This window comes from Trachurus japonicus, chromosome 21 (genome assembly GCF_045865225.1).
Source record: "Trachurus japonicus isolate A0001 chromosome 21, Traja_1.0".
Taxonomy (NCBI): Eukaryota; Metazoa; Chordata; class Actinopteri; order Carangiformes; family Carangidae; genus Trachurus; species Trachurus japonicus.
The window spans coordinates 3,421,174-3,443,617 of record NC_140927.1 but is presented as its reverse complement, the minus strand read 5'-3'; the positions used below and the strand labels follow the sequence as shown (position 1 = coordinate 3,443,617).

General features: G+C 42.0%; 1 protein-coding gene across 50 annotated transcripts in view; it reads right to left on the bottom strand.

The window, feature by feature from the left end:
• The window catches only part of clasp1a (cytoplasmic linker associated protein 1a), a 132,727-nt gene that overhangs the window by 49,220 nt on the left and 61,063 nt on the right, over positions 1 to 22,444 (bottom strand). For 34 of the 50 annotated variants that reach the window (XM_085765174.1, XM_085765175.1, XM_085765181.1 and 31 more), the window contains exons 9-21: positions 15,209 to 15,349; positions 14,174 to 14,247; positions 12,830 to 12,922; positions 12,552 to 12,697; positions 9,689 to 9,824; positions 9,499 to 9,569; positions 8,673 to 8,732; positions 8,105 to 8,182; positions 7,701 to 7,868; positions 7,204 to 7,250; positions 5,737 to 5,907; positions 3,681 to 3,704; positions 888 to 995 (exon numbers count right to left, since the gene is read on the bottom strand). In XM_085765174.1, the coding sequence (XP_085621300.1) occupies positions 888 to 995; positions 3,681 to 3,704; positions 5,737 to 5,907; positions 7,204 to 7,250; positions 7,701 to 7,868; positions 8,105 to 8,182; positions 8,673 to 8,732; positions 9,499 to 9,569; positions 9,689 to 9,824; positions 12,552 to 12,697; positions 12,830 to 12,922; positions 14,174 to 14,247; positions 15,209 to 15,349 (1,317 nt within the window). The remainder of the gene's footprint in view (positions 1 to 887; positions 996 to 3,680; positions 3,705 to 5,736; positions 5,908 to 7,203; positions 7,251 to 7,700; positions 7,869 to 8,104; positions 8,183 to 8,672; positions 8,733 to 9,498; positions 9,570 to 9,688; positions 9,825 to 12,551; positions 12,698 to 12,829; positions 12,923 to 14,173; positions 14,248 to 15,208; positions 15,350 to 22,444) is intronic. The other 16 variants (XM_085765176.1, XM_085765199.1, XM_085765196.1 and 13 more) reach the window with 1 other exon arrangement.

The window sequence follows — 22,444 nt, the reverse complement described above, 5'->3', positions numbered from 1 at the left end:
ACTCTGGACAGCAGTGAGCATGTTAGGTGTGTATTAATCACTCACAGATCTCAGGAATATTTAGAGAAACTTAATCAGACACACAGATACATATATATAGTACACTGGTAACACTTTAGATTAGGGAACACATATTCACCATTAACTAGGTGCTTATTAATATGCATATAAGTAGCTTACTAGCTCCTTATTAGTAATTATTAAGCACATATTAACACTTTATTCTACATAGCTTCATTCTACCTCTATTACACCATGAATTAAGACTTTTCCTGATTTTAACTCCTAATTATTGCTTATTCATTGTTGATTCTGAATAATGATGTGAATTGGGGCCTTGTACAGGGGCAGTAGCACAAGAACAGTAATTCTTCCTTAATCACTCTGAATTAGTATAGCATTAATGCATTAATTTACAATGAATAAGCGATAATTAGGAGTTAATATCAGGAAAAATTCATTGTGTAATAGATGTAGAATAAGGCTATGTAGAATTAGGTGTTAATACGTGCTTAATAATTACTAATAAGGAGCTAGTAAGCTACTTGTATGCATATTAATAAGCACCTAGTTAATGGAGAATATGTGTTCCCTAATCTAAAGTGTTACCAGTATATCTGATACACAAGCACACATACTGCACATGATGCACATGTGCGAGAAAACATATGACATGTGAGTGACTGGAAGTTTTTTTTGTTTGTTTTTTTTCAGGGTGGAAACATTAGTCACACAGCGAGACGTTCAGTATGATCTCACAGCCAATGCAGAGACAGATCATACAGAAACATGAGAGCGACAGATCGGTATGCAGTATGCACACACACAGCTGTATGACACCTGACAGTGATGTTTGTGAGTGAGGGAGGTGTGTGTATAGTACGTACGCTGGGACTGGGAGACAACTTTAGCTCGGCTTCGCCCCCTGCTGTCCACCATGGTAGTACTGGCTCCGCCCACGCTGCCGGAGCTTTGTCTCCTGGTGCGAACGCGACCTGGAGGAGCAGAGGGGAGGGGGGAGGAGGGAGGAGGGAGGGGACATGTTTAATAGATCTGGATGAGTCATTAATATTTCAACCCCACCCTGGACACAGATGCTGTAGGAGGAAGTCTTGGTGGGGGGGACAGAATGAAGAAGACCTGGACAAGGGGACAGAGCCCCTCTGGAAACACAAAGGGGGGAAACAGACAAACCAGGGTCCGTTAGTGTTTGTGAATAATTCTCAGTGTTTGTTTAAAGGTGCAACTTCAAGATTTGGGTGGAGGTTTGTCTCTTAGCACAGTTATGCTAATGCTAACTATGATGAGAAACACAAGTTAAGAGACTTTGAAGTCCTTGTGCCATTATCCACTGAGGTGTCTCCGTGTGGTAAAACAAACAATGAGAAATATTGGCAAACATGTTGACCCAGGTCTGGAGAAAGACAACACTGAAACTCCTTTGTAGCTGCCTGACTTCTATGTTTGAAAAAGAACCTGAAATAAATATTCTGAGAGACTGACTTTTACACTGAGGAGAGAAACATTTTATCACAAGTTTAGCCAAAAAAAGGACAACATTTTAGCCTTCCTGCTAAAAGGTATAGCTAGCCGCAGGCTAAAAGGCTACCTTAAGCCTTATTTGCTAAAGTGAGAAATGCTAACATTGCTAACTTGTTGTTTCGTTATAACAGCAACAAAAAACCAGAGGAAACTAAGTCCATGATACTGAGACTCTACATAACAAGGAGTCTCATTAGACATGCAGCGGGTCAGAAGTTGTTTATAAGAACAAACAACTTCATCATTATAACCACACACCAGACTGGAACAAATCTGATTGACCAACCCAAAGACCATAAGGTATCCTTAACTCCAGCCTCTGAGTATTTCTAATGTCAACAGATCATTAAAATCAGTGTGCTCTGAGATACATTCATATACAGTGGGTACAGAAAGTATTCAGACCCCCTTCAGTTTTTCACCATTAGTTTTCCTCTGTTCTATTTTAATTAATTTGCAAAAATTTCTAAAATCCTGGGTTTGTGTAGATTGATGAGGATTTTCTTTTATTGATTATACATAAAGCTGCAACATAACAAATGGTGAACAACTGAAGGGGGTCTGAATACTTTACATAGGCTACCCATTGGATATTCATATATCTCAGCTTTCGTGTACACTCAAACACAGAGTTTCTCCACACTCTCTGTTCTATGTGAGGTGTGATAGTTGTCCTTCTGGGTTAAATTGACCCAATCTGTTCCCTTCCTCCATCCCTCCTTCCTTCCTTCTTTCCTTCCTCTTTTGATCAAATTGACCTGATTTGTTCTCTCCCTCAATCTTTCCTTCCTTGAACAAATCTGTTCCCTCCCTCCCTCCATCTTTCTTTCCTTCCTTTTTCCCTTCCTTCTTTCCACAATCTTTTTTCCCTCCCGCCCTCCCTCCCTCCCTTCCTTCCCTCCTTTCCTTCCTTCCTTCCTCCCCTTCGTCCTTACTTCTTCCTTCCTTTTTGACCCGATTGACCCCGTCTGTTCCCTCCCTCCATCCATCTTTCCTTTCTTCCTTCCTTCCTTCTTTCTTTCCACAATCCTTTTTCCCTTCCTTCTTTCCTTCCTCTTTTGATCAAATTGACCTGATTTGTTCCCTCCCTCCATCTTCCCTTCCTTTTTCCCTTCTTCCTTCCTTGAACGAATCTGTTCCCTCCCTCCATCTTTCTTTCCTTCCTTCTTTCCACAATCCTTTTCCCCTCCCTTCCTTCCTTCCTTCCTTCCTTCCCTTCGTCCTTACTTCTTCCTTCCTTTTTGACCCAATTGACCCAATCTGTTCCCTCCCTCCTTCTGGCTTTCCTTCCTTTTTCCCTTCCTTCTTTCCTCCCATCTTTCCCTTTGTCCTTCCTTCCTTCCTTCTTTCCCTTTGTTCTTCCTGCCTTTCTTCCTTCCTAGACCCAGGAGGAAAACAGGAGGGCCAACAGTGTTCAGGGAGGGTAGCTAGGATTATAATAATGTTAATAATTGTGGTGATTCCTCTCATTTCACATCTACACAACTCTACAGTTACAACACGTCATTTTTAATATCTGTCTTCTTATTTCTCCCACTCTGTCTCTCCCTGTTTGTTTATCTCTGCCTTGAGTTGCACTGATTGGCCAGGTAGCATCACATGAGCAGTGCCGTAAAGGCTAGAAAAGTAATAAATCAGAATAATCGATAAGATATGCTTTATGATAATGTAGGACAGGACTGGATTTGGATTTGGATCCAGACTGTGGCCCACCTGTCGAGTGGGAACGTACTTTGACTAGATATGGCAACCCTGAGGATTCTCGAAGGAGGTTAAAAGTCAGGGTCAATAGTTCAATTTGACACCTGTTTTAGTTTGTGAAACCTTCACTGTGGAGAGCAGCCATGTGGTATAAAACAGTGATACTGCACATCATCGCTGTGCAAGTAACAGAAGTGATGGAGACAGCTGTTAGGGTTACAGTCAGACGATAAAGTCCATGCAGACAGTCCATGCAGAGTTCCACATAACTGACGATCACTTTGAGGGAGGGAGGGGGGGGGTAAAGAGGAGAAAAGGGGCACAGATGAAGAGATAAAAAAGATGTAAGGTTGTAGCCTGTCAAAAAGACACTCATACGTGTTCTCTCTCTCTCTCTCTCTCTCTCTCTCTTGCATTCACAGACACACAAGTCTTACCATCACTTTTACCAGGAGTGCCATCTTTTGGGGGATTTAAGAAAGGCAGTGCAGCAGCGAGTGGAAGGAGAGGTATAGAGGAAGACATTAGTAGCAATTGAAGCAGGTGCATGAGTGAGTGGGTAAGCAAAGGGGGTTGCGTCCGACTTTGTCATTAGTAACGGCTGCTAACGAGCCACAGGGACTCAGGGAGAGAGGGAGAGAAGTTTCTGCACAGGAAAAAAGATGACAGTAAATTTCATTATGTGTAGGCGAGGGGAGGCTTTAATGTCCCCCATTAGCTTTAGATATGAGTGAAAACATCCTTAAAAAGTATCAGGGGGGGATTTACTCAGCCTCATCACATCGATTCGTCACATGTGTCAGAGCAGGATTTAAACAGTTCCTGCTGACAGAACAGTCTAATGACAAACTCAGTGGTCATTAATAATCCCAGTCAGGTCCATAAAAGCCAGTGAGTACAAGAGGAATGTTGTAACGCTCCATGATGACGGGAGACGAGCCGCACAGGAAGAACATGGCAACGTTCAAGTGATCATTCTGTCTTTTCATAAGGAAGTCAAAGTGGTACAAAGTGTATTTGCTGGCAGTGTTGTTCAACTACAGCGCCTATCAAAAGTTTTCATACCCCTTGAACTTTTCCACATTTTATCACGTTACAACCACAAACTTTAAAGGGATAGTTCAACATTTTTGGCTAATTGGCCCATTGCCATAATCCCTATAGTTTTAGGAGTAGATTCGTTATCTTTAATTGTCGGTGCAAGCTATTTTTAGAACGGTAAATTCATGCAAAACCGCTGATGCGCGTTCCCGTCGGGGGAAGCTGCATTTGTCTCGAAAACAACTCCATCTTGTAACGTTCTGTTATTATCTCATAGTGTGGTGAATGTGCAGGTCACAACTTGTCCACCAGAGCGTTTTGGAGTTGTTGGATTGTGTATTTGATGAGTTTGATGAGGGAAACCAAGAAATCCCATGAGCCTCCGTAGCGTAGCTCTGAGCAGCTTGCGGCTCTGCTCCGCCGTTCAAAAAATAGCTTGCACCGACAAATAAAGGTAAGGAACCTACTGCTAAAACTATAGGGATTATGGCAATGGGCAAATTTGCCAAAATGTTGAACTATCCCTTTAATGTATTGTATCAGGATTTTATGTGATAAACCAACACAAAGTAGAGCATAATTGTGAAGTGGAAGGAAACTGATGTGGTGTTCAATATTTAAAAAAAAAAATAAAAATCTGAAAAGTCTGGTGTGCATATGTATTCAGCCCCCCTGAGTCAATACTTCGTTGAACCACCTTTCACTGCAGTTACAGCTCCAAGTCTTTTATGGTATGATTCTACCAGCTTTGCACATCTACACACTGACATTATTGTCAATTCTTCTTTCTTAAAAAGCTCCAGTTGAGTCAGATTGGATGGAGAGCGTCTGTGAACAGCAGTTTTCAAGTCTCTTGCCACAGATTTTCAATAGGATTGAGGTCTGGACTTTGACTGGGCCATTCTAACACGTGGATATGCTCTGATGTAAACCAGTCCATTGTAGCTCTGGCTGGATGTTTAGGGTGGTTGTTCTACTGGAAGATGAACTTCCACCCCGGTCTCAAGTCTTTTTCTGCCTCTAACAGCTTTTCCTCCAGGATTGTCCTGTATTTAGCTCCATCCATCTCCCCATCAACAGCTGAAGAAAAGCCTCCCCACAGCCTGATGTTGTTTCACCGTGGGGATGGTGTGTTCAGGTTCATGTGCAGTGTTAGGTTTCCACTACACTGTTTTGCATGTAGGCCAAAAAGTTCAGTTTTGGTCTTTGATTTGTAAAAAGTCTTGAACACTTCGCAATGACGCTCTACTTTGTGTTGGTCTATCACATAAAATCCCAATAAAATACATTGAAGTTTGTGGTTATAATGTGACAAAACGAGGAAAAGTTCACTGACTGTCTCAACATTGTACCAATGTGTGTGTTCGTACTTTAAATTCTTTCTACAGATGAACTACACAGACATTTGTTTGCCTGCTATTAGAAGACAGAGACAGATGACTGACAGCTTACCTAATGAGGCGTAGGACCCCGGGGGGAGGGCAGCCGCCGAGCTGAACGGCGAGGACGCGGGGACGGTGGACAGACGGGACTTGGCGTTGGAGGCGGCATTTACGTCAATGTCGCTACGGGAACGCTGGAGGGAACCCGGCGTGGAGGACATCCTGGTGCTCACCAGCTTACCTGCAGCAGCACCGAGATGGAAAAGCAAAGAGTGAAAACTGAGGCAGTTTATTTTTATCAAGAGCCTGAAGAATTACAGTGAGGTTTTACTTTGCACGTCCACTCAAGTCCTGTGAAGTTAAATCAAAGTGCTTTACAGAGATACATCAAAAGAGCATTTGAATTTCTTAAGTCTTTTAAATAAGTCATGTCAAGATTACATAAGATCAGGTTACACTTAGGAGAGCATTCGAAAGAAGTGCTGCAGTGATAAAAACAAACAAATAAAAAAAACGTGGTAGAGTTCTTGAAAGATGATTTATTGGTGAGCTGCTAAACTAAACTAAAACTAAAAACTGCTTCACTTTTAATGTAGCCGGTCATGTGGCAGCCCAGCTTTAGTACTGCATATTTGAGCTGAAGACCAGCAGACTGGGCTTCAGAGTCCTGCAGCAGATGGTCTGGTCCCCACAGAGCTCTGATCTCAGCAGCATGGAGTCAGTCTGACCTCTATCTGCATGATTCACTGTGTGATATATGTTTTCTACTGCTGATAGAAGACTGGCTGATGAAATATTTGTATAAATATCAAAAGCATTTGGATGTAACATTCATAGATGTATTTGTCTTTTGTCCGATTGAGTGTCTCATCGTTTTTAAGTTTTTTTGTATTGAAGGCCATGATCATGGGAACAGTAACACTCTGTAGTCTCCACTACTCCAGCACTAACTTTATGTTTGTTACACATCAATGGTCAGTGCTGTTTTACACAAATGGTTGGTACTTATTAATTTGGCTTTTCATTTAAAAAAAAATCTATTTCAGCATATTTTTTAATATACTGCTCTTTTCTTTTTTAATTTCTATTCTATGTACAGGTGTATCTCAATAAATCAAAATATCATGGAACAGTTAATTTATATAGGATATGATATATTATATAGATTTATTACACAGATTGAAATAATTCAAGTGTTTAATTGTAATGATTATGGCTTACATTTAATGAAACCCCCCCCCCAAAAAGTATTGATTGTAACCTAATGATGTCACACTCTAATCAGCTGATTAACTATAAAAACACCTGTGAAAGTTTCCTCAATCTGGTTCGGTAGCTCCACTATCATGTAGAAGAGCTGAACTCCATCATATTCTACTGTAGTGAGATGCACCTGTATTCTATTCTGTCGTTTTTACCTAAGGAAGCCATAATGAATGTCATAGTACAGTGTGAATAATGAAAAATGAAATTCATTCATTCATTTATTATTACTCACAAAGGGATAGAAAAAAAAAGATGAATGAAAGTGTCTTACTTCTTGTTATGCTCCCTCCAATCACACTCTTCACAGACAGCGGTCGGCTAAAAAAACACAGGAATCACATTTTAGACTTTGTAAGGTCTGTCAGCTATTGGCAGGTAACGTATTCATAAATTATACAATGAATATAGCACACACACACAGACAGACACACACAGAGATGACCACAACAGCTGCTGTCCTCGTGGATGCACTATGAGGTCATTAGCCAACACAGCCCATAGGGAATCTATAAACTGATCCCAGTCATCCAGCTCTCACCCGTCTGCTGTCCGACTGATAATAATTACCAATGTTTTCACAGTCGTCAATAGGACGGATGCATTAGTGGTTTCCTCCAATCAATTACAGCAAATAGATGTGCAAAAGAGAAAAGTAGGACAGTGGACAGAACAGTGGGATGGAAGGAGGTGGAATAAACCAGGACAGGAGAGACGGAGGAGGAGGAAACGGGGTGAATAAAGTAGGAGGACGTCATGCAGAGCTCTTACTTAAGACTCTCTTGGGAAGACGATGAGGATCGGTCAGACTGGGGCAGAGACACGATGCTGTCGGAGCTCTTCAGGTGAGACTGCAGGGCCTTCTGATAGGTGGACTCCAACGCCTGGAAGAGATGCTCTGCCTCCCGGCTGTAGTGACCATGGAAACCCCAATAGCACCTACAGGCGAGGGGAACGAGGAAAATTCAATTCAATTCAGTTTTATTCGTCACTTTCATGAGAAACCATTTGTTTAACATGGGAGCGAGAAGCCGTTCTCCCTGTCAGGTTGTATGCAAGGATAAAAAAGGGAGACATGTTTAAAACAAGACAATAAACGTTTTGTTAAGTAAAATAAATAATTAAGAATAGATAAAATAAATAAAATTACATTAAAAAATAAAGTGAACACTTACTTCCTTGCGATGGATCTGGCCTCGGAGTCGGCATCGTGTATCCCCTTCTTGATGGTCTCAGTCAAAACGGCCACGTGTCTGGGATAGTAAGGGAACATGGTGAGGAGGACACTGACGCTCAAAATAAAAACGTCTGCGTGCTAACGGACAATTTCTGTAACATTAAATATCAAAAAAAAGAAAAACAGAACTAATTCTTCTCCTCTCTCTTCCAGGTTTAATCCTCTGGTGGTCCACAGGGAATGTGGCCACCCACAGGATTTTCAGCATGCTTTTTAAAGTGTCGTGCCGTGGTTGCCATGGATACAAGGAGCGGGGAAAGTTGCCTCCGTGGGGTCTCGACGGTGACGGCTCTCTCGACGCTCATCAATTTAATGGGCCTCATCAGCGGCGCACCCAGCCAACGCTTAACTAACTCAAATGTTAGCAAACTGAAATGCCATGGTGTCAGAGGAGGGAGGAGGGGAAACATGTGGAGACACACACTACACACTACACACTACACACTACACACTACACACTACAGACACAACTTCTCAAGTGTTTTGGTAGTTTTTGTTCAGCTTACCTTTCCAGTGTGTTGGTGTGCCACTCCTGTAACATGAGGTCCAGGAACTCATAACAGCGCCTGAAAAGGTGACAAAGATAAACAATCAATCACATTTGCAATATCATGACAAAGTTATGTTAAAGGTCCCATGTGTATCCAGGTAGATTCTTGTGTCTAGGTTCTACTTTAACCCTGTGGATGAATCGGACCACAGACAAATGCACACAGCCTGGATTCAGAAACTGTAAAACCAGGACTTCTGTAACTTTGTGATGTCACAACAAAGCAATTACCACTCTCAGCCATGCTCTAAGCCCCGCCCACTGGAAGACACTGTCAAGGGTTTGGTTTCATTCTATTTTCATAATATCGCTTAAAAACAGTCAGCCAATCAGAATAGAGGTCCAGAGCCACCTGTCTTCTGATTGGGTGACACCAACCAGTTGTTACTAGAGCTCCAGAGAGTGACCAGGAAATAAAAACTATGTAGTATAAGCTTTATGCAGCGCTCCACTACTTCCTGAACTTAAACAAGCTCCTTTATTTCCTGTCTTACATAATTGGACAAACTGATTAATCCAGGTGTGTCTGACCATTGTGACTACTGAGGTCAGAGTCAGACACAGGATTAAACAGTTTGTCCAATAATGTTAGACAGGAAATTAAGGAGTTTGTTTAAGTTCAGGAAGGGAGTTGTGCATAAAGCCTATTTGTTTCTTAAAATCACAAGTCTAGTTCGTCATTGACCAACATTTCAATAAAAAAAAAAAAACTGTAACTGTCAGATGAATGTTTAACATCTACGCACTGTTTTAATTTAGAACCATTAATAAAATCTTATTACCGTCTCACTGCTACTGATTTGGAGGTGCAGTTACTGGTTATGATGGGGATGAGACGTGGGTAGTGCGTGTGCTGGATGGGAAAGACAAAAGCATCATGTGTTGTATTTTTACACGAGTCCAGAGGAACAGTTTCATTATTTCTTGTTAAATTAATTTCCAGGAAACCCGTCCCGTCTGTGGAGGTCCTACCCTGAGGATGAGGCGGATGGCAGCCATCCCTGACGTGGCCATGATTTTGGCACTGTTGGGCACAAGGTTCAGCAGTGTGGGCATGACGCTCTCCGCTCCATGATCAAACTTGTTACCCAGGACTGACGACAGATGTCTGATGGAGAAGAGAGAAGAGGGTGTTAAAGAACAACTTTTAAAGGTACATTGTGTAGGAATTACTCCCATCTAGCGTTGTGGTTGTATATCGCAAGCAACTCAATCATATTTTTCATGTTGAATTCACGTGAAATTGGGCAGACGGCAGATGGACGACTTAAACAAGCCTCTATGTAAACAAGCGGTCAGTCAGCACGAAGCAAAACAATACGAGTGACACGTTTTACCGGCTTTCTCTGGACTTCTGTGACTTAAATGACATCTGGTTTGTTACCGACGGCCGTCTGCCCGACTGCAGGTGAATGCAGCATCAGTGTAACGCTCCATTCCTCCTCACTGCGTTACCGCGGCGACTTTTCACAGACGCCACCTCGACCTGAGCCGACAGCTCCGGTGTCTCCGCTGAGTTTCCGTGGTTTCCTACCGTCACGCTGCCACTGAACGTAAAAACATGGCGACACCACATGGCAGCCAGCACCGAGCTTACCCGCTCCATGTAGATATGAATGATATGAACGGCTCATTCAGAGCTGAAAGGAACACTTCAGTTTGTTGATGGGGGGATTACTGATTAATGAAAAACAGACTTTTGAACCAAATAATCGATTTTCATGAATAGATAACAGGAGAAGTTTTACACAATGTCCCTTTAAACCATAAGATGGTCATGGTGATGTGTTACAGTTCTTTCTGATCATACACAGTCAACTCTGGCCTGTTTAAATATACAGTTCCTCCTAAAAATGCTATTATACAATGTATATTAAAGTTTGTTTCACATTCTGAAGTGAAAAGCAGGTGTCAGAACACTCAAACTCCAAAAGAGAGAAAAAAAACAACAGGAAGGAAACAAACAAAAAGAGATATTTACTCCCAAAAATCAATAGATGCCTTTTAGCTGACAGCGGTTTTAATAAAAATGGGGGAAAATTCAATATGTGATCCACCTCAGCTGGAGTCTATACAGGATTGAGACGTAGGCAGTGATGGTGACAGCTCCCATCCCATCCATTCATCAACACACTGCTCTTTCAGTGCGCCTCTGCTGTGTTCCACCTCATCGGGGTTGTATTAAATTTTGGATGATGAATGTTTTAGGGTGGAGAACCCAATCAGGCTCGTTTTCATTAGCTTAAGTATGTGGAAAGAAAATACTTCATGCTCCATGCTGCTTTCCTAGCACAGGCTAATCAGTTCCAGATTCTTTATAATCAATATCATTCCAGCCAATTAAAGCCATCGTGGCCATCTGACACTGATGACCGTCATTTCATCAGATTTACGGTTATTCACTATTAACCTGTTGTGTTTTTAAATGATCTATGCCTTCACTGGGTGGTTCTAATCAAATTCTGACAACTGAGTATAAAAAAGCTGAACTGTGTTACTGCCATCTTCACTTCTCACACTTTGAGTGACCTAACACGGTGACTATGAGAAAATCCTGAAATAGAGATGCCTGTCTAATGGACTTGTCAAACAAATTAGGCACATTCAAGGAAAAGTTGCTAAAGAGTTTGGAGCAACTAGTGGTGTGCATCTTCACTGGTTGCACCATTCAATTAGATTACGATTCACCGGTCTACGATTCGGTTCAATACGATGCATTCCGATGCATCACATCCTCAATTTTCTATGTTGCCGCACATGGCTTTTCCATTAATTAGCATAAATAGTCAGATACATTTTATAACTTTTTACTTCTATAAAATAAAATACAAAATATCATTTAAATGCATTTCCACTGTACAGCAGCTTCCTTGGAGTCTGAACAAACATAGAAAAAGAGAAGGCCTAGTCTACTTAAAGGTGCACTTGTGAATTTCTTTTTTTTTTTTTTTACTTAATCGATTCAGAGTCGTCCCATTAAGAATCTCAATACTGTTTATTGGTACTAATTGTTTTGATGTAAATCAGAACAATGCAAATCCTCCTTTACACACACACATATAAGCTATTTATTTGCTTACCAATGTCCACGTTTATCATTCCATTCATATAAAATAAACAGAAAAACTATAACTTATAACCGAGCACAGTCAGAAACTGTTTGCCAGCACTTGTGCAAAATGACAGTCACCTCAAATAACCCTGACATGACCGCTGCAGGCCAGTGTCAGTCTCTCATAAATGAACAAAAAAAGCCCCTAGCGGTTTGGAGTTACAATTTCACAAACCTAAAGAAAAATGAAATATGGCTCCTATAGAATTGATATGGTAGCTGCACCACAGCGCTCCAGTCAAATCAGCTGTTAAAGTCCCAGTATGTAACTTATTTGGCTTTTTATAAGCAAAAAATCAAATATTGCTTTCATATACGTATTTCACTGAAGTCGAATCACACCCGCATACAAATGAAAGCTTTCTCGTAGCTTAGAAAGAGTTCTAACAAGTCATTACAAATACATAAGTGGGCGACGCACCGAACCAAAACAATATGGCATCACCATGACAACATATTGTCACGCCTGTATTGTTTTGCCTCGTGCTGGCGGACCACTTGTTTACATAGACGTTTGTTTATCCTGTTACATGCAGCGTCTGTTGTCTGTCTGACGTCTGCCCGATTTCACGTGAATGCAACATCAAGAATACGTTCCAATATGCAACCGCACCGCTAGATGGGGGGAATTCCTACATATTATACCTTTAAGCTACAGTAAAGTGCTACCAAACTGTCGGGTCCAGGGCAGGACAGTACAGTCTCCTTAGGTCTGGATCTTACCCCAGTGTGATGCAGGCCTCGCGGACCACCTGGGAGCGCAGGTCTTTAGCCGACAGCTTGAGGGAGGCCTCCAGGAGCCGCAGCTGCTGAGGGAAACCCTCGTACTCAGTGGCCCCGGCTAGAATCAGTGAACGTACCTTCTTAAGCTGCAAAGGAAGAGGAAAGAGGAGTGAGAAGGGAGGAATGTGTTCTGTTGTATGTTATCTCTGAATATCTGCACATGCAATGTATGCACATGGCTGAATGACTGTACAGTTTATACGGTTTTCAAGTCTTACCGCCACCACTCGGTGCTCCCAGTCATGTTTGTCATCAGACAGAACTTCTCTGATCTTGGTCAGCTGGTCCTCAAGCTCTCTGTTGGAGTAGATCTGGATGCACAGACATAAAAAAAACACACACACCATTAGAATCAGTCATCAAAACCTTACAGTACCTTCTACACATTCTTTTCTAGTCTGTGTTATATTTACTTATCCCGTTTTAATATTTTATTTTTATGCATTAATATACCTCTTTACCTTAATCTAATTATATATATATGTACAGTCAGTATGTACATGTGTTTGAAGGTATGCGTATGCATGAATGTGTAGGATGATAGATGTATGTGTGTCTTATTACTTATTTTTATTTATCTAGTTAATCATTCTATTAATTGATTTATTTCATTCATTTAATTCTACTCTTATTATTTAGTTCTTATTTTAATTCCCCCTCCTTCTCTCCCCTTTTTATTTATCTATTCATTTTATTATTTATTTACTTATTTATGTATTCTTATTGTAACTAATTCTAATGTACAGTGTCAGTCTATCACACATTTTCAAAGTCATGTCAGGAAATGTTTTGTAAAATGTTTAAATAAAAAGTTTTTTTAATCAGTCATCAATGATGTTGCACATCTGTGTTGATAAAGATTCTGACTCTTTGTTATTTTCCCCTTTGGTAGTAAAGAATTAAACTTCTCTATCTATGCTAGCGGCTGCATGATAAACCAGAGCATTACTGTGCTCACATTGACAATGCCAACCTGCTCAGTTCACCTTAGTTTGAAGTCATGTCCTCAAAAAACTCACACAGAGTTTGCAAACAAACATGTACAATGTGTTTACAAGTGTCAAATAGCATTATTTAAATGGGATCACCGAGGTAAAGTCATAATATGAGTGACTCATATCTGTGGCCTGAAGGTAGATGTGTGTGCTTGTATAATGTGTATAATGTTGTTGTGTGTGTAGCATCTGAGCTAACCTCCATACACAGTGAGTTGCAATGTTCAGCTGAGGTTGCAGTAATATGAAGGTCATTAAGTAAGTAAATTAATAGCCAAAGTGTTGGACAAATTAACATTCCAACTTGACCTGCTGATAAGTTGAGATGAAAAATTACATATTCATCCAATGGGACTGTCTACGGAATGATGTCCCAAAGCTGGTAAACCATCCAATAAATGTCATCCCCTCATACAGGCATAATGATCTGGTTGCCATAAATGTCTGTGCAAAACATTGTTGGCATTCACTAAACTGATGTAGAGATATTTCAACTGACTTTGACCTGGTACGTCTGCTTCAATAAAAGGATTGATGAGGGACAGTGGACGTCAGAGATCAACATACCTGGGCCGAGGGCACGTCTTCAAAGCCTTTGATGAAATCCTCTTCATCGACAGCACCAGCGCCGGCTTCTTTACCTTTGAACACAACGTGAAAGGGATTAGAACCTACATTTATCTGCAGCTGAAGTCGACATTTGAGGCAGCCGCGTACTCACTAAGCACTGTTTTAGGAACACCTGTACATGATCTGATTGATACAGCTATCCAATCAGCCAGTGGTATGGAAGCAGCACATAACATTATATTAAAGGGGACATACTATGGAAATATCACTTCTTGAAGGCTGTGAGAAATGTGAGAATTGACAAAATAAATCTGTAATGTGCAGACTCCGTAGGTTGGAATCCATGTGGTTTTATGAGCTGTTCCCTCAGTTGTCTTCCAGTGATTTAACTAGTTTTCGAATGTGCATAACCCCACCCCTCCCTGGGACCGGTAGAAGGCTGATTTGCATTTAAAGGGACAGACACTGAAAGCAGCTGTTCTGAACAGGGCTGTTTAGAGAGGATGAAAAGAGCTGTGATGTTTGATCATTGGGGGATTTTGGCCAAAGCATGTCACAGACATGTCTTTAAGACACCTGGGAACTATTTTAATTTGTGGAAAAGGGGCAGAATATGTCTCCTTTAAATCCTGCAGATTCAGGTCTGGAGCTTTGGTTAGAATTAGAATGGGTGACTCTGACTGTGGGGTGACTGTTGGTGTTTCAGGATCTCTGAGTTTTCACTGAGAATGGAGAGAATACAAGAAAAGATCCAGTGAGTGTGACACAAAGAGCCCGACTGGTTGTTGCCATCAAAAAGACTCAGATAACTCTTTACAACTGTGACCAGAAAAGCTTCAGAGTGAAATTAACTGGTTGGCAGTGAGTCCAGCGACCTACGGTGCTCTCCCAGGACTCCAGACCTGAATATAGTCCAGCACAGGAGACTGGTAGCAGACACATCTGCAGAAATGATGTGATGCGGTCATGTCAACATGGAGCAGAGTCTGAGAGGAAAGTCTCTGGTCTCTGTTTGAGAGCAGCGTTGGTTACCTGAGGCCTTGGCTGTGGTGGCTGAGCTGGGTCTTCTGACCGAGCTCATTACAGTCCTCCTGCCACTGGGGGGAGCTTTTGAGGACGATGAGGAGGAGGACCGGCCTCCGTCCACGGAGTCCTCATCCTCGAAGTTCTTATCTGCAACAACAGAGACAGAAGAGGGTGGAAACTGTGAGGTACACTGCAAAAACTCAAAATCTTTCCAAAAATATTTCTTGTCAAAATGTCTTATTTCTAGTCAAAACAATCTCTTTCCACTTAAAATAAGACTCATCACCTTTAAAATGTACTTGTTTTTCAATAGTTTTCACTTGTTTCAAACAAACTTCCACTTGAAATAAGTAGAAAAACCCGCTAGTGAAAGCAAGTTTTTTGTGCTTGTAATAAGAAAGAAAGACTTGCTGCACTCAGATTTGTCTACCTATTAAAAGTGAAAATAAGCTTGAAAGAAGTAAGAAGTGTCTAAAAACAAGCTACTTTTTATGTGATGAGTCTTATTTTAAGTGTAGTGTTTTTGCAGTGTAACGGCTGATTTAACAGGACAGAGATGCTCCTCAAGCTAACGGTAAATGTTTTGGCTCGGTGACGACATTTCTCATCAGGATCAATAAATCATTATTCAGTCATCATCAATCAGAGACATCCTGATTAGTGTGAGGTCTTCTGGTGAATTGCATTATTTTTCCTCCTTTCATTTAAGACCTGAGTCATCTCTGTAATGTATGACCTCTTCCCACCTGGAGGGAGGGGGGGGGGGGTCGTGTTTGGATGATGTATCTATTCAACCTTTATCTATCCATCCATCTGACTTTAATCTGGTGTGACAGCCATGCATGGATACATGACCCCCTGTCACCTGCCCAACGTGACTATTCACACGAGGGATTAGCCCGGGGCCGATATGACAGCGCTGGGTGGCCGCTGCCAGCTGAGGCACGGCAACAACAGGAATGTTTGGGGCTGAAAGCGCTTGTTATTTCTTTTTTTTCAACTCTTTTTATTGATTTTCCTCATTTTGAACATAAAACATATCAGACACTACAGACACCATACACATTTACACGTACACGTTTACATAAATAGGTCTTTTAAGTTGTATTAACTTATGTTTCTCAAAATGAAACATAGATAGATGAAGGGGATTAATTTTAAAAAAAAGAAAAAAATTATACATATATGTACCCAAACATGTATACGCGCTTGTTATTTCTGTAAACATCTGGTTCTGTAATCGATATCAGTTCTGAAAAACACATCAACCCATTTATCAGAGAATATCGTCTTATAGGCTGCTGTTGCTCAGGAACCAAGCCTGATGCTTTCATCTGCACAGAAACACTGCTTTCATCAGTAAAGCCAAAAAAAATAAATGTGAACAAAGACCAGACTCACATACACACACACACACAAATACACACACATGGAATAAGCTGCTCTCAAATGTCCCTGCAGCCAAGGCTATCACCATGACAGTGCATCTCCGGCATACAGATACAGAGACAGTGGAAGACGGAGAGAAAAGGCAACAGGTTGAGAGAGAGAGGGGGAGAAGAGAGAATTTCAGGCAGGGAAAGATGGGCCAGACGGATCGGAGAGGAAGATGGGGAGCGATACAGAGGGATGAGAGGACGGAGGAGAGGAAGAAGAAGAGAGATAACAAAAAAAGGCATCGGTCTTACGAGCGCAGATTTTCTTGCACACCAGCTTCCTCAGCATGTCTCTGCTCCACCCTCTACCACGCTCTGTCTCTATCGCCAGGCATCTCTGTCCACACTGCTGCGTGTGTGTGTTCTGGTATGTGTGTGTGTGTGTCGCACGCTGGGCTCTGACAAAGTGCCAGACTAACCGCCCCTTAAACCTTCCTCTCTGGGCTCAGTTATCAGTGTGTGTGTGTGTGTGTGTGTTTGTGTCACAGTGCATCATGATGGTGCTGGTGTGTGGAGACTCTGGTGGTGGAGGGAGGGGTCTATATTGTTGTGCGATTAGCTTTGTTATTGTGTGCTTGCTCTTACAACAGCAGCAACAAGACAAGAGCACATTATCAGTGTATTACAGCAATACTATATTATATTATATAATCAGCTATGTCCAAGGGCCAGAGGAGCAATAGGCTTCAGTCAGAGTGTTCAGATACATGTCAATACATTTCATTTGTGTTTGTGTGTGTAAATGTCCTTTTGTTTGTTTGTTTATTATATTATTTTACCATGTAAAGCACTTTGGGCTGCTTTTTTTGTATGAAAAGTGGACTACAAATAAAGTTTTATTGATTGACATTAGGGTTGCAAAATTCCGGGAATTTTCAACGTTGGAAACTTTCCATGGGAATTAACGGGAATATATGGGAATTAACAGGAATATATGGGAGAGAGAGATTGTTCATACAAAAATTAAAACTTGATAAAGTTAGGGTTAGGGCTACTCATAAATAAATTTGTTGATATGTCATGTTTTTTAATTGAATTAATTTGCATGGTTGTCTGCTTATGACAAAACAATATATTTACATTTGTGTTTGGATATTATATAGTTTGTTTAAATTACCCCCAATTTCCACTTAATTCCCATAATTCCCATGGAAAGTAATAAAGTAAACTAACCCTAACCCTATTTCCAAAATTCCCCATCTTAACTTCCCATGGAAAATTTCTGGAAATTTACTGGAAATTGTCTGCCCGTTTGCGACCCTAATGTGGCTCTGTCACCAAAGAGCAAATATGCTTCACGGTGAAAACCCCCAGGCTCAGTCCTGTGGTATCTCCCTAATATTCACTGAGACACTGTGTGACTCAGTGACTTAGCATCTGCCTGACACTTCCACTTCCACAGCTGCACCAGTGCTAGGCTAGCAGGCTAAAGGCTAGCAGGCTAAAGGCTAGCAGGCTACAGGCTGAGAAAAGAAGGACACCTGTGCTACAGCGGCCGATATGGAATCCACTTCCACAAAGCTGTCGTCAGTGATGAGACGTGTGGTCAGGCTGAGGTTAGACGGAGCGGAGCTGAACACCAAGCTGCCGGTGCTGATAGACTGAGCCAGGCCTGGGTGGGTGGAGGCCTCTGGGTGTGGTTTACACTCAGGGTGCAAAAACAGCTCAGCGCACGCTGACTTGATTGATGTAAGTGTATCATCTCCACCACCTGCTGCTGTTTGATGAGCAGATTATCTGATAGAAGGCAAACATCACACCTGCCCCTCTCACACACACTGCACTCATTTAATCAGGTTTTTTTCCCCTTTTTTCCTCAATAGGCCTCATGCAGAGCTCCACTACTTCCTGAACTTAAAGCCCCTGTACGGAGCTTTTAACTGTTTTAACTGGATACGCAAAAGTCTCTGGTTTCTGCTGATGTGTCTCTGTTACCTACAACAGCAAATGAGTCCATCAGTGTAAAGATACGCTGTTTCTAAGTCGTCTAATTCAAGCCATGGTCGGGTCGGACCACTGACGAAACCATACAAATAGATACATTCCACAATCTACACGCACCGGCCAGATAAACGTCTTCACGACAGTGGGAAATGCAGTCTTCATTCCGGCAAAACACCACCGCTTTCGTGAGTGCCCCCCCCCCCCCCCCATCACCAGACTGTGAGGCCCTGCCGAACATCCTCCATTGAGTTTAAGTGTAAAAAGGAAGTGATCCAGACCTGAGCAGATACATGAGCTCAGCCTGTCTGACCCCCACCTCTACATCAGGGATAATAGTCTGAGCACCTTAACAGGAATCACCCTCACAGAGGTATTGATCACTGCTCCTGACACAAATGTTGAGGTGATCTATCTGCCTGCCGGGGGAGCAATTAGAGCTGCAGGCAACATGCAATAAACTATTCTAATGCAGATACACACAGAAAAGTGTGTGTGGCAGCCTCAAACAGGTCATTAGTGCTGTGTGACGGTACAGTGAGTGGTGACAGCAGCAGTGATCCCAGAGGCCTCCTGACATCAGCAGTGGTTTATACTGATAACTGGTCTATAGGGAGAGGAGAGGGGGGGGGCTGAGTGAAGTCAGCAGCTCTTTGTGTCTGATGTGCAGTTAAAGAGGTGTGCCAGTAACCAGTAACAGGTTTTTAATGAAAATATACCAACATAGAGAAGCTAATAGTCTGCTACTTTCACCCAATTACAGGGACGTCCAATACAATCAGACACACACAGGAAGTCCTCAACAAGTGAGAGGGGGGTTGGAGGGGGGCATTCCGCCTTTCTTATTACAGTTCAGTAGAGAGAGATAGGAAAGTCAGAGAGAGCCAAGCAGCACAGGTCAGACTTGAACCCATGGCTGCCACCCTCAGGACAAAGCTACAACAGAAATAACTGCTTCATAACCGTATACTTTTTTTTCAATTGAACATAATGCAATGCAGCTATGTACAGACCGAATCTCCTTGTTGTTTACAACTACTTCTGGGTAGAAAACCAGCACGTAATTTGAATGAGAACAGTAGTAACGAACGAGAGTTTAGCTACGTATATATCGTATTTTTCACACCCTATCTGAAATGATTGAAGAAGCAATACTATTTCTGTGTGTGTGTTTTGTGTTGCTATGTGTTGTATTTATTCAGTTTGGGGGAATCGTATTATCTAGAAAGCATCAGTGGCTCAGCTGACAGGGAAAGCTAACAGTAGCTAAGCTAACGGCGGTAGCTAAGCTAACACCAGTGGTGTGTCCCAAATAACGCACTTGTGCACTTACACTTAATATTTTGAGTGCATAAGTGCGTTCACACTGAGCAGTGCGCGAAAATGTAGTGCGCTATGCGCACTCAATTGGCGCACTCAAACGGCCAGAAAATTGAGTGTGGATCGATGGACACTTTCCACACTTAACGGCCGCCATCTCGGTGACGTGGCGGAAGCACGTCACTACTTTTCAAACGGCGGCGGTTGCTTTGAGCAGCGACGGAGCTGACACCGGCGTAAATGTCTTTAAAAAACACTAATAACAGCACAACAACAACACTAACACAATAAAACACAACTTAATAGCTCGTTTTGATCGGCAAAAAGCGCTGTCAAGTGTCGGCGATAGGGCTCCAACGGCCGGTTGCTATGGTTGCAATCAGAATTTAAAAAATTGAAGAAGCATTTGTCGAGTCATTTCCGGTAAGTGCGCAGCAGCAGTGTTTGATTTGAGACGGTACTAACCTGTCGAAATGTGTGCACTGCGCAAGGCAGTGCACTGCTTTACAGTGTACTGTAAAGCAGTGCACTAAGAGAAGTGTGCGATTTGAGACACAGCACAGGACGTCAGCTGTTAAAACCCTCCCGTTGTCGGACACGACATGAAACTACTCCAGTTAGCTCAGTCATGTTGTAACCAAGATATCCGCTGGAGAAAATATTTTTTCATGGACCGTTTATTGAGTCACTGAGTTATTAAAGTTAAACTAACCGTTAGCCCGTAAGTCCGTCACTATTGTTCTCATGCTGGTTTTCTACCCGGAAGTAGACAACAAGGCGATTCGTTCTATAAAGATGTATAAAGGCTTGGGCTTGGATATCGCAATACAATTCTTACTTATATATCACAATGTAGGTGTTGAAGGGGAACTATGCAAGTCCTGTGTTGCTAACCCTCCTCCCAGTCATGTGCGTTTGTTTTCAACGAAGCCGGCGAGAAATCAATCCATGGAGCGGTGGATAATGTTATATAACATAGTCTTATCTGTCATAAACAAGATATCACAGGTTACGGGGCACATTTGTGTGGCGGTGCCGCAGAGACGAGAGCTGTGACACCGGGCCGGAGGCTCTGATGTTACAATGTTTTCAGCCAAGAGACGCTATAGGTGGAAGGCAGAGAGCCTCCATTCTCCCTGGAACAAGTTACAAGTCATTGATTTAACCATTACAATTACTCCAAAGCTGTTTAATTAACCCTTGTCACTCCTATAAATTCTGTAATATTCGCCTATCCAAGGCGTACCCAAAGTAAATTGAATGCTGTTCTTGAACTGTTTGGAGAATATGGATGGGCTTGGTCTCTTTTGAAAGGTATCACTCTGAAGTTTTTCCCCAAACTGAAATAATCACTATAAGTGCTACTATCATTGAGTAATCTAAGTGGGAGCACACTGAATTAGAATGTTTTTATTCTCGCCTGAATTTTTTTGTTGCAATCAGATGCCTGAAGATGAGTGTAGCTGAGAATTTTAGCTGGAAAACACAATGGGACCACAGCATGAAGCCTTACCTGGCCCCAGTTCAAATTTGATAACAATCCTGCTAAAAATTAGTATTTTACACATGTTTTTCTAAGTGTATATCTAGGCGTTTTCCTAAAGTTGCCATTGACAAACAATACATGCGCCAAAGTGCAGCTTTTGCAAAGTTACGCATGGAAATGGCAGTGCTGCCTTTTCCCAGGGACCGTGAATGCAGCACATCGTTCGTTTCGTAATTTCATTGGCTATTCAATGCTACAGTTGTCATCGGGATCCGTTTCTATTGGCTGAAGCCATTCAGCGCTGTCGGAGGGGATGTTCCTCATACAGACACAGCCACTCATTCGCTATTGCAGGCGGCAGCCGGGGAGAGGGAGCTTGTGATTGGTCGAGTGAGCTGTCAATCGAAAGGTCAGAGGGCAGCGCCATTTTGTAAAGTGAAATAAACATTGTTTTCATGTAAACGCCGGACTTATGAGGAGAAATAAACGGATTTACTGGATATACAATGCGTAATTTCATAAGATGCAGCAGCGGGATGAGGCTATCTACCGGTACAACCGTGTGTTTTGGACTAAATACTTTACTGGATTGGATTTACTGGACTTTTCTGAATGTAACGACACCAAGTTTGTGGGGAAACCCTGTGATCCTGAGCCTGCCCTGACACAAATCGTGAGTTATATCGGCTTTTTACGAACTTTGTTAGCATGTTTATAGTCTGATTCGAGTGTTGCTGTGATGATTATATTTAGGAATGGTCGGCATATCTTTAATCACAAGAGTTTTAGCTTTCCAACGATATGTGGCATGACTATTTCAAGTGACTGGTGACATCCTCTATGACACCTCCCTGTTTAAAACCCCCCCGACGGCCCGCCGGCGGGCCGTCGGAATGGCAACAGGTTTTAAGGTAAAAATGTAGCAGAGTTGAGGTAAAAAATACCAGATAATGTAAGATGGATCAGGATCAGACTGTGTGCAACAAAGAACATACAGTAGAAATTCTGATATCACTTATTGGAAACATTTAGCATGTAGTGAGTGATATTTCATTACCA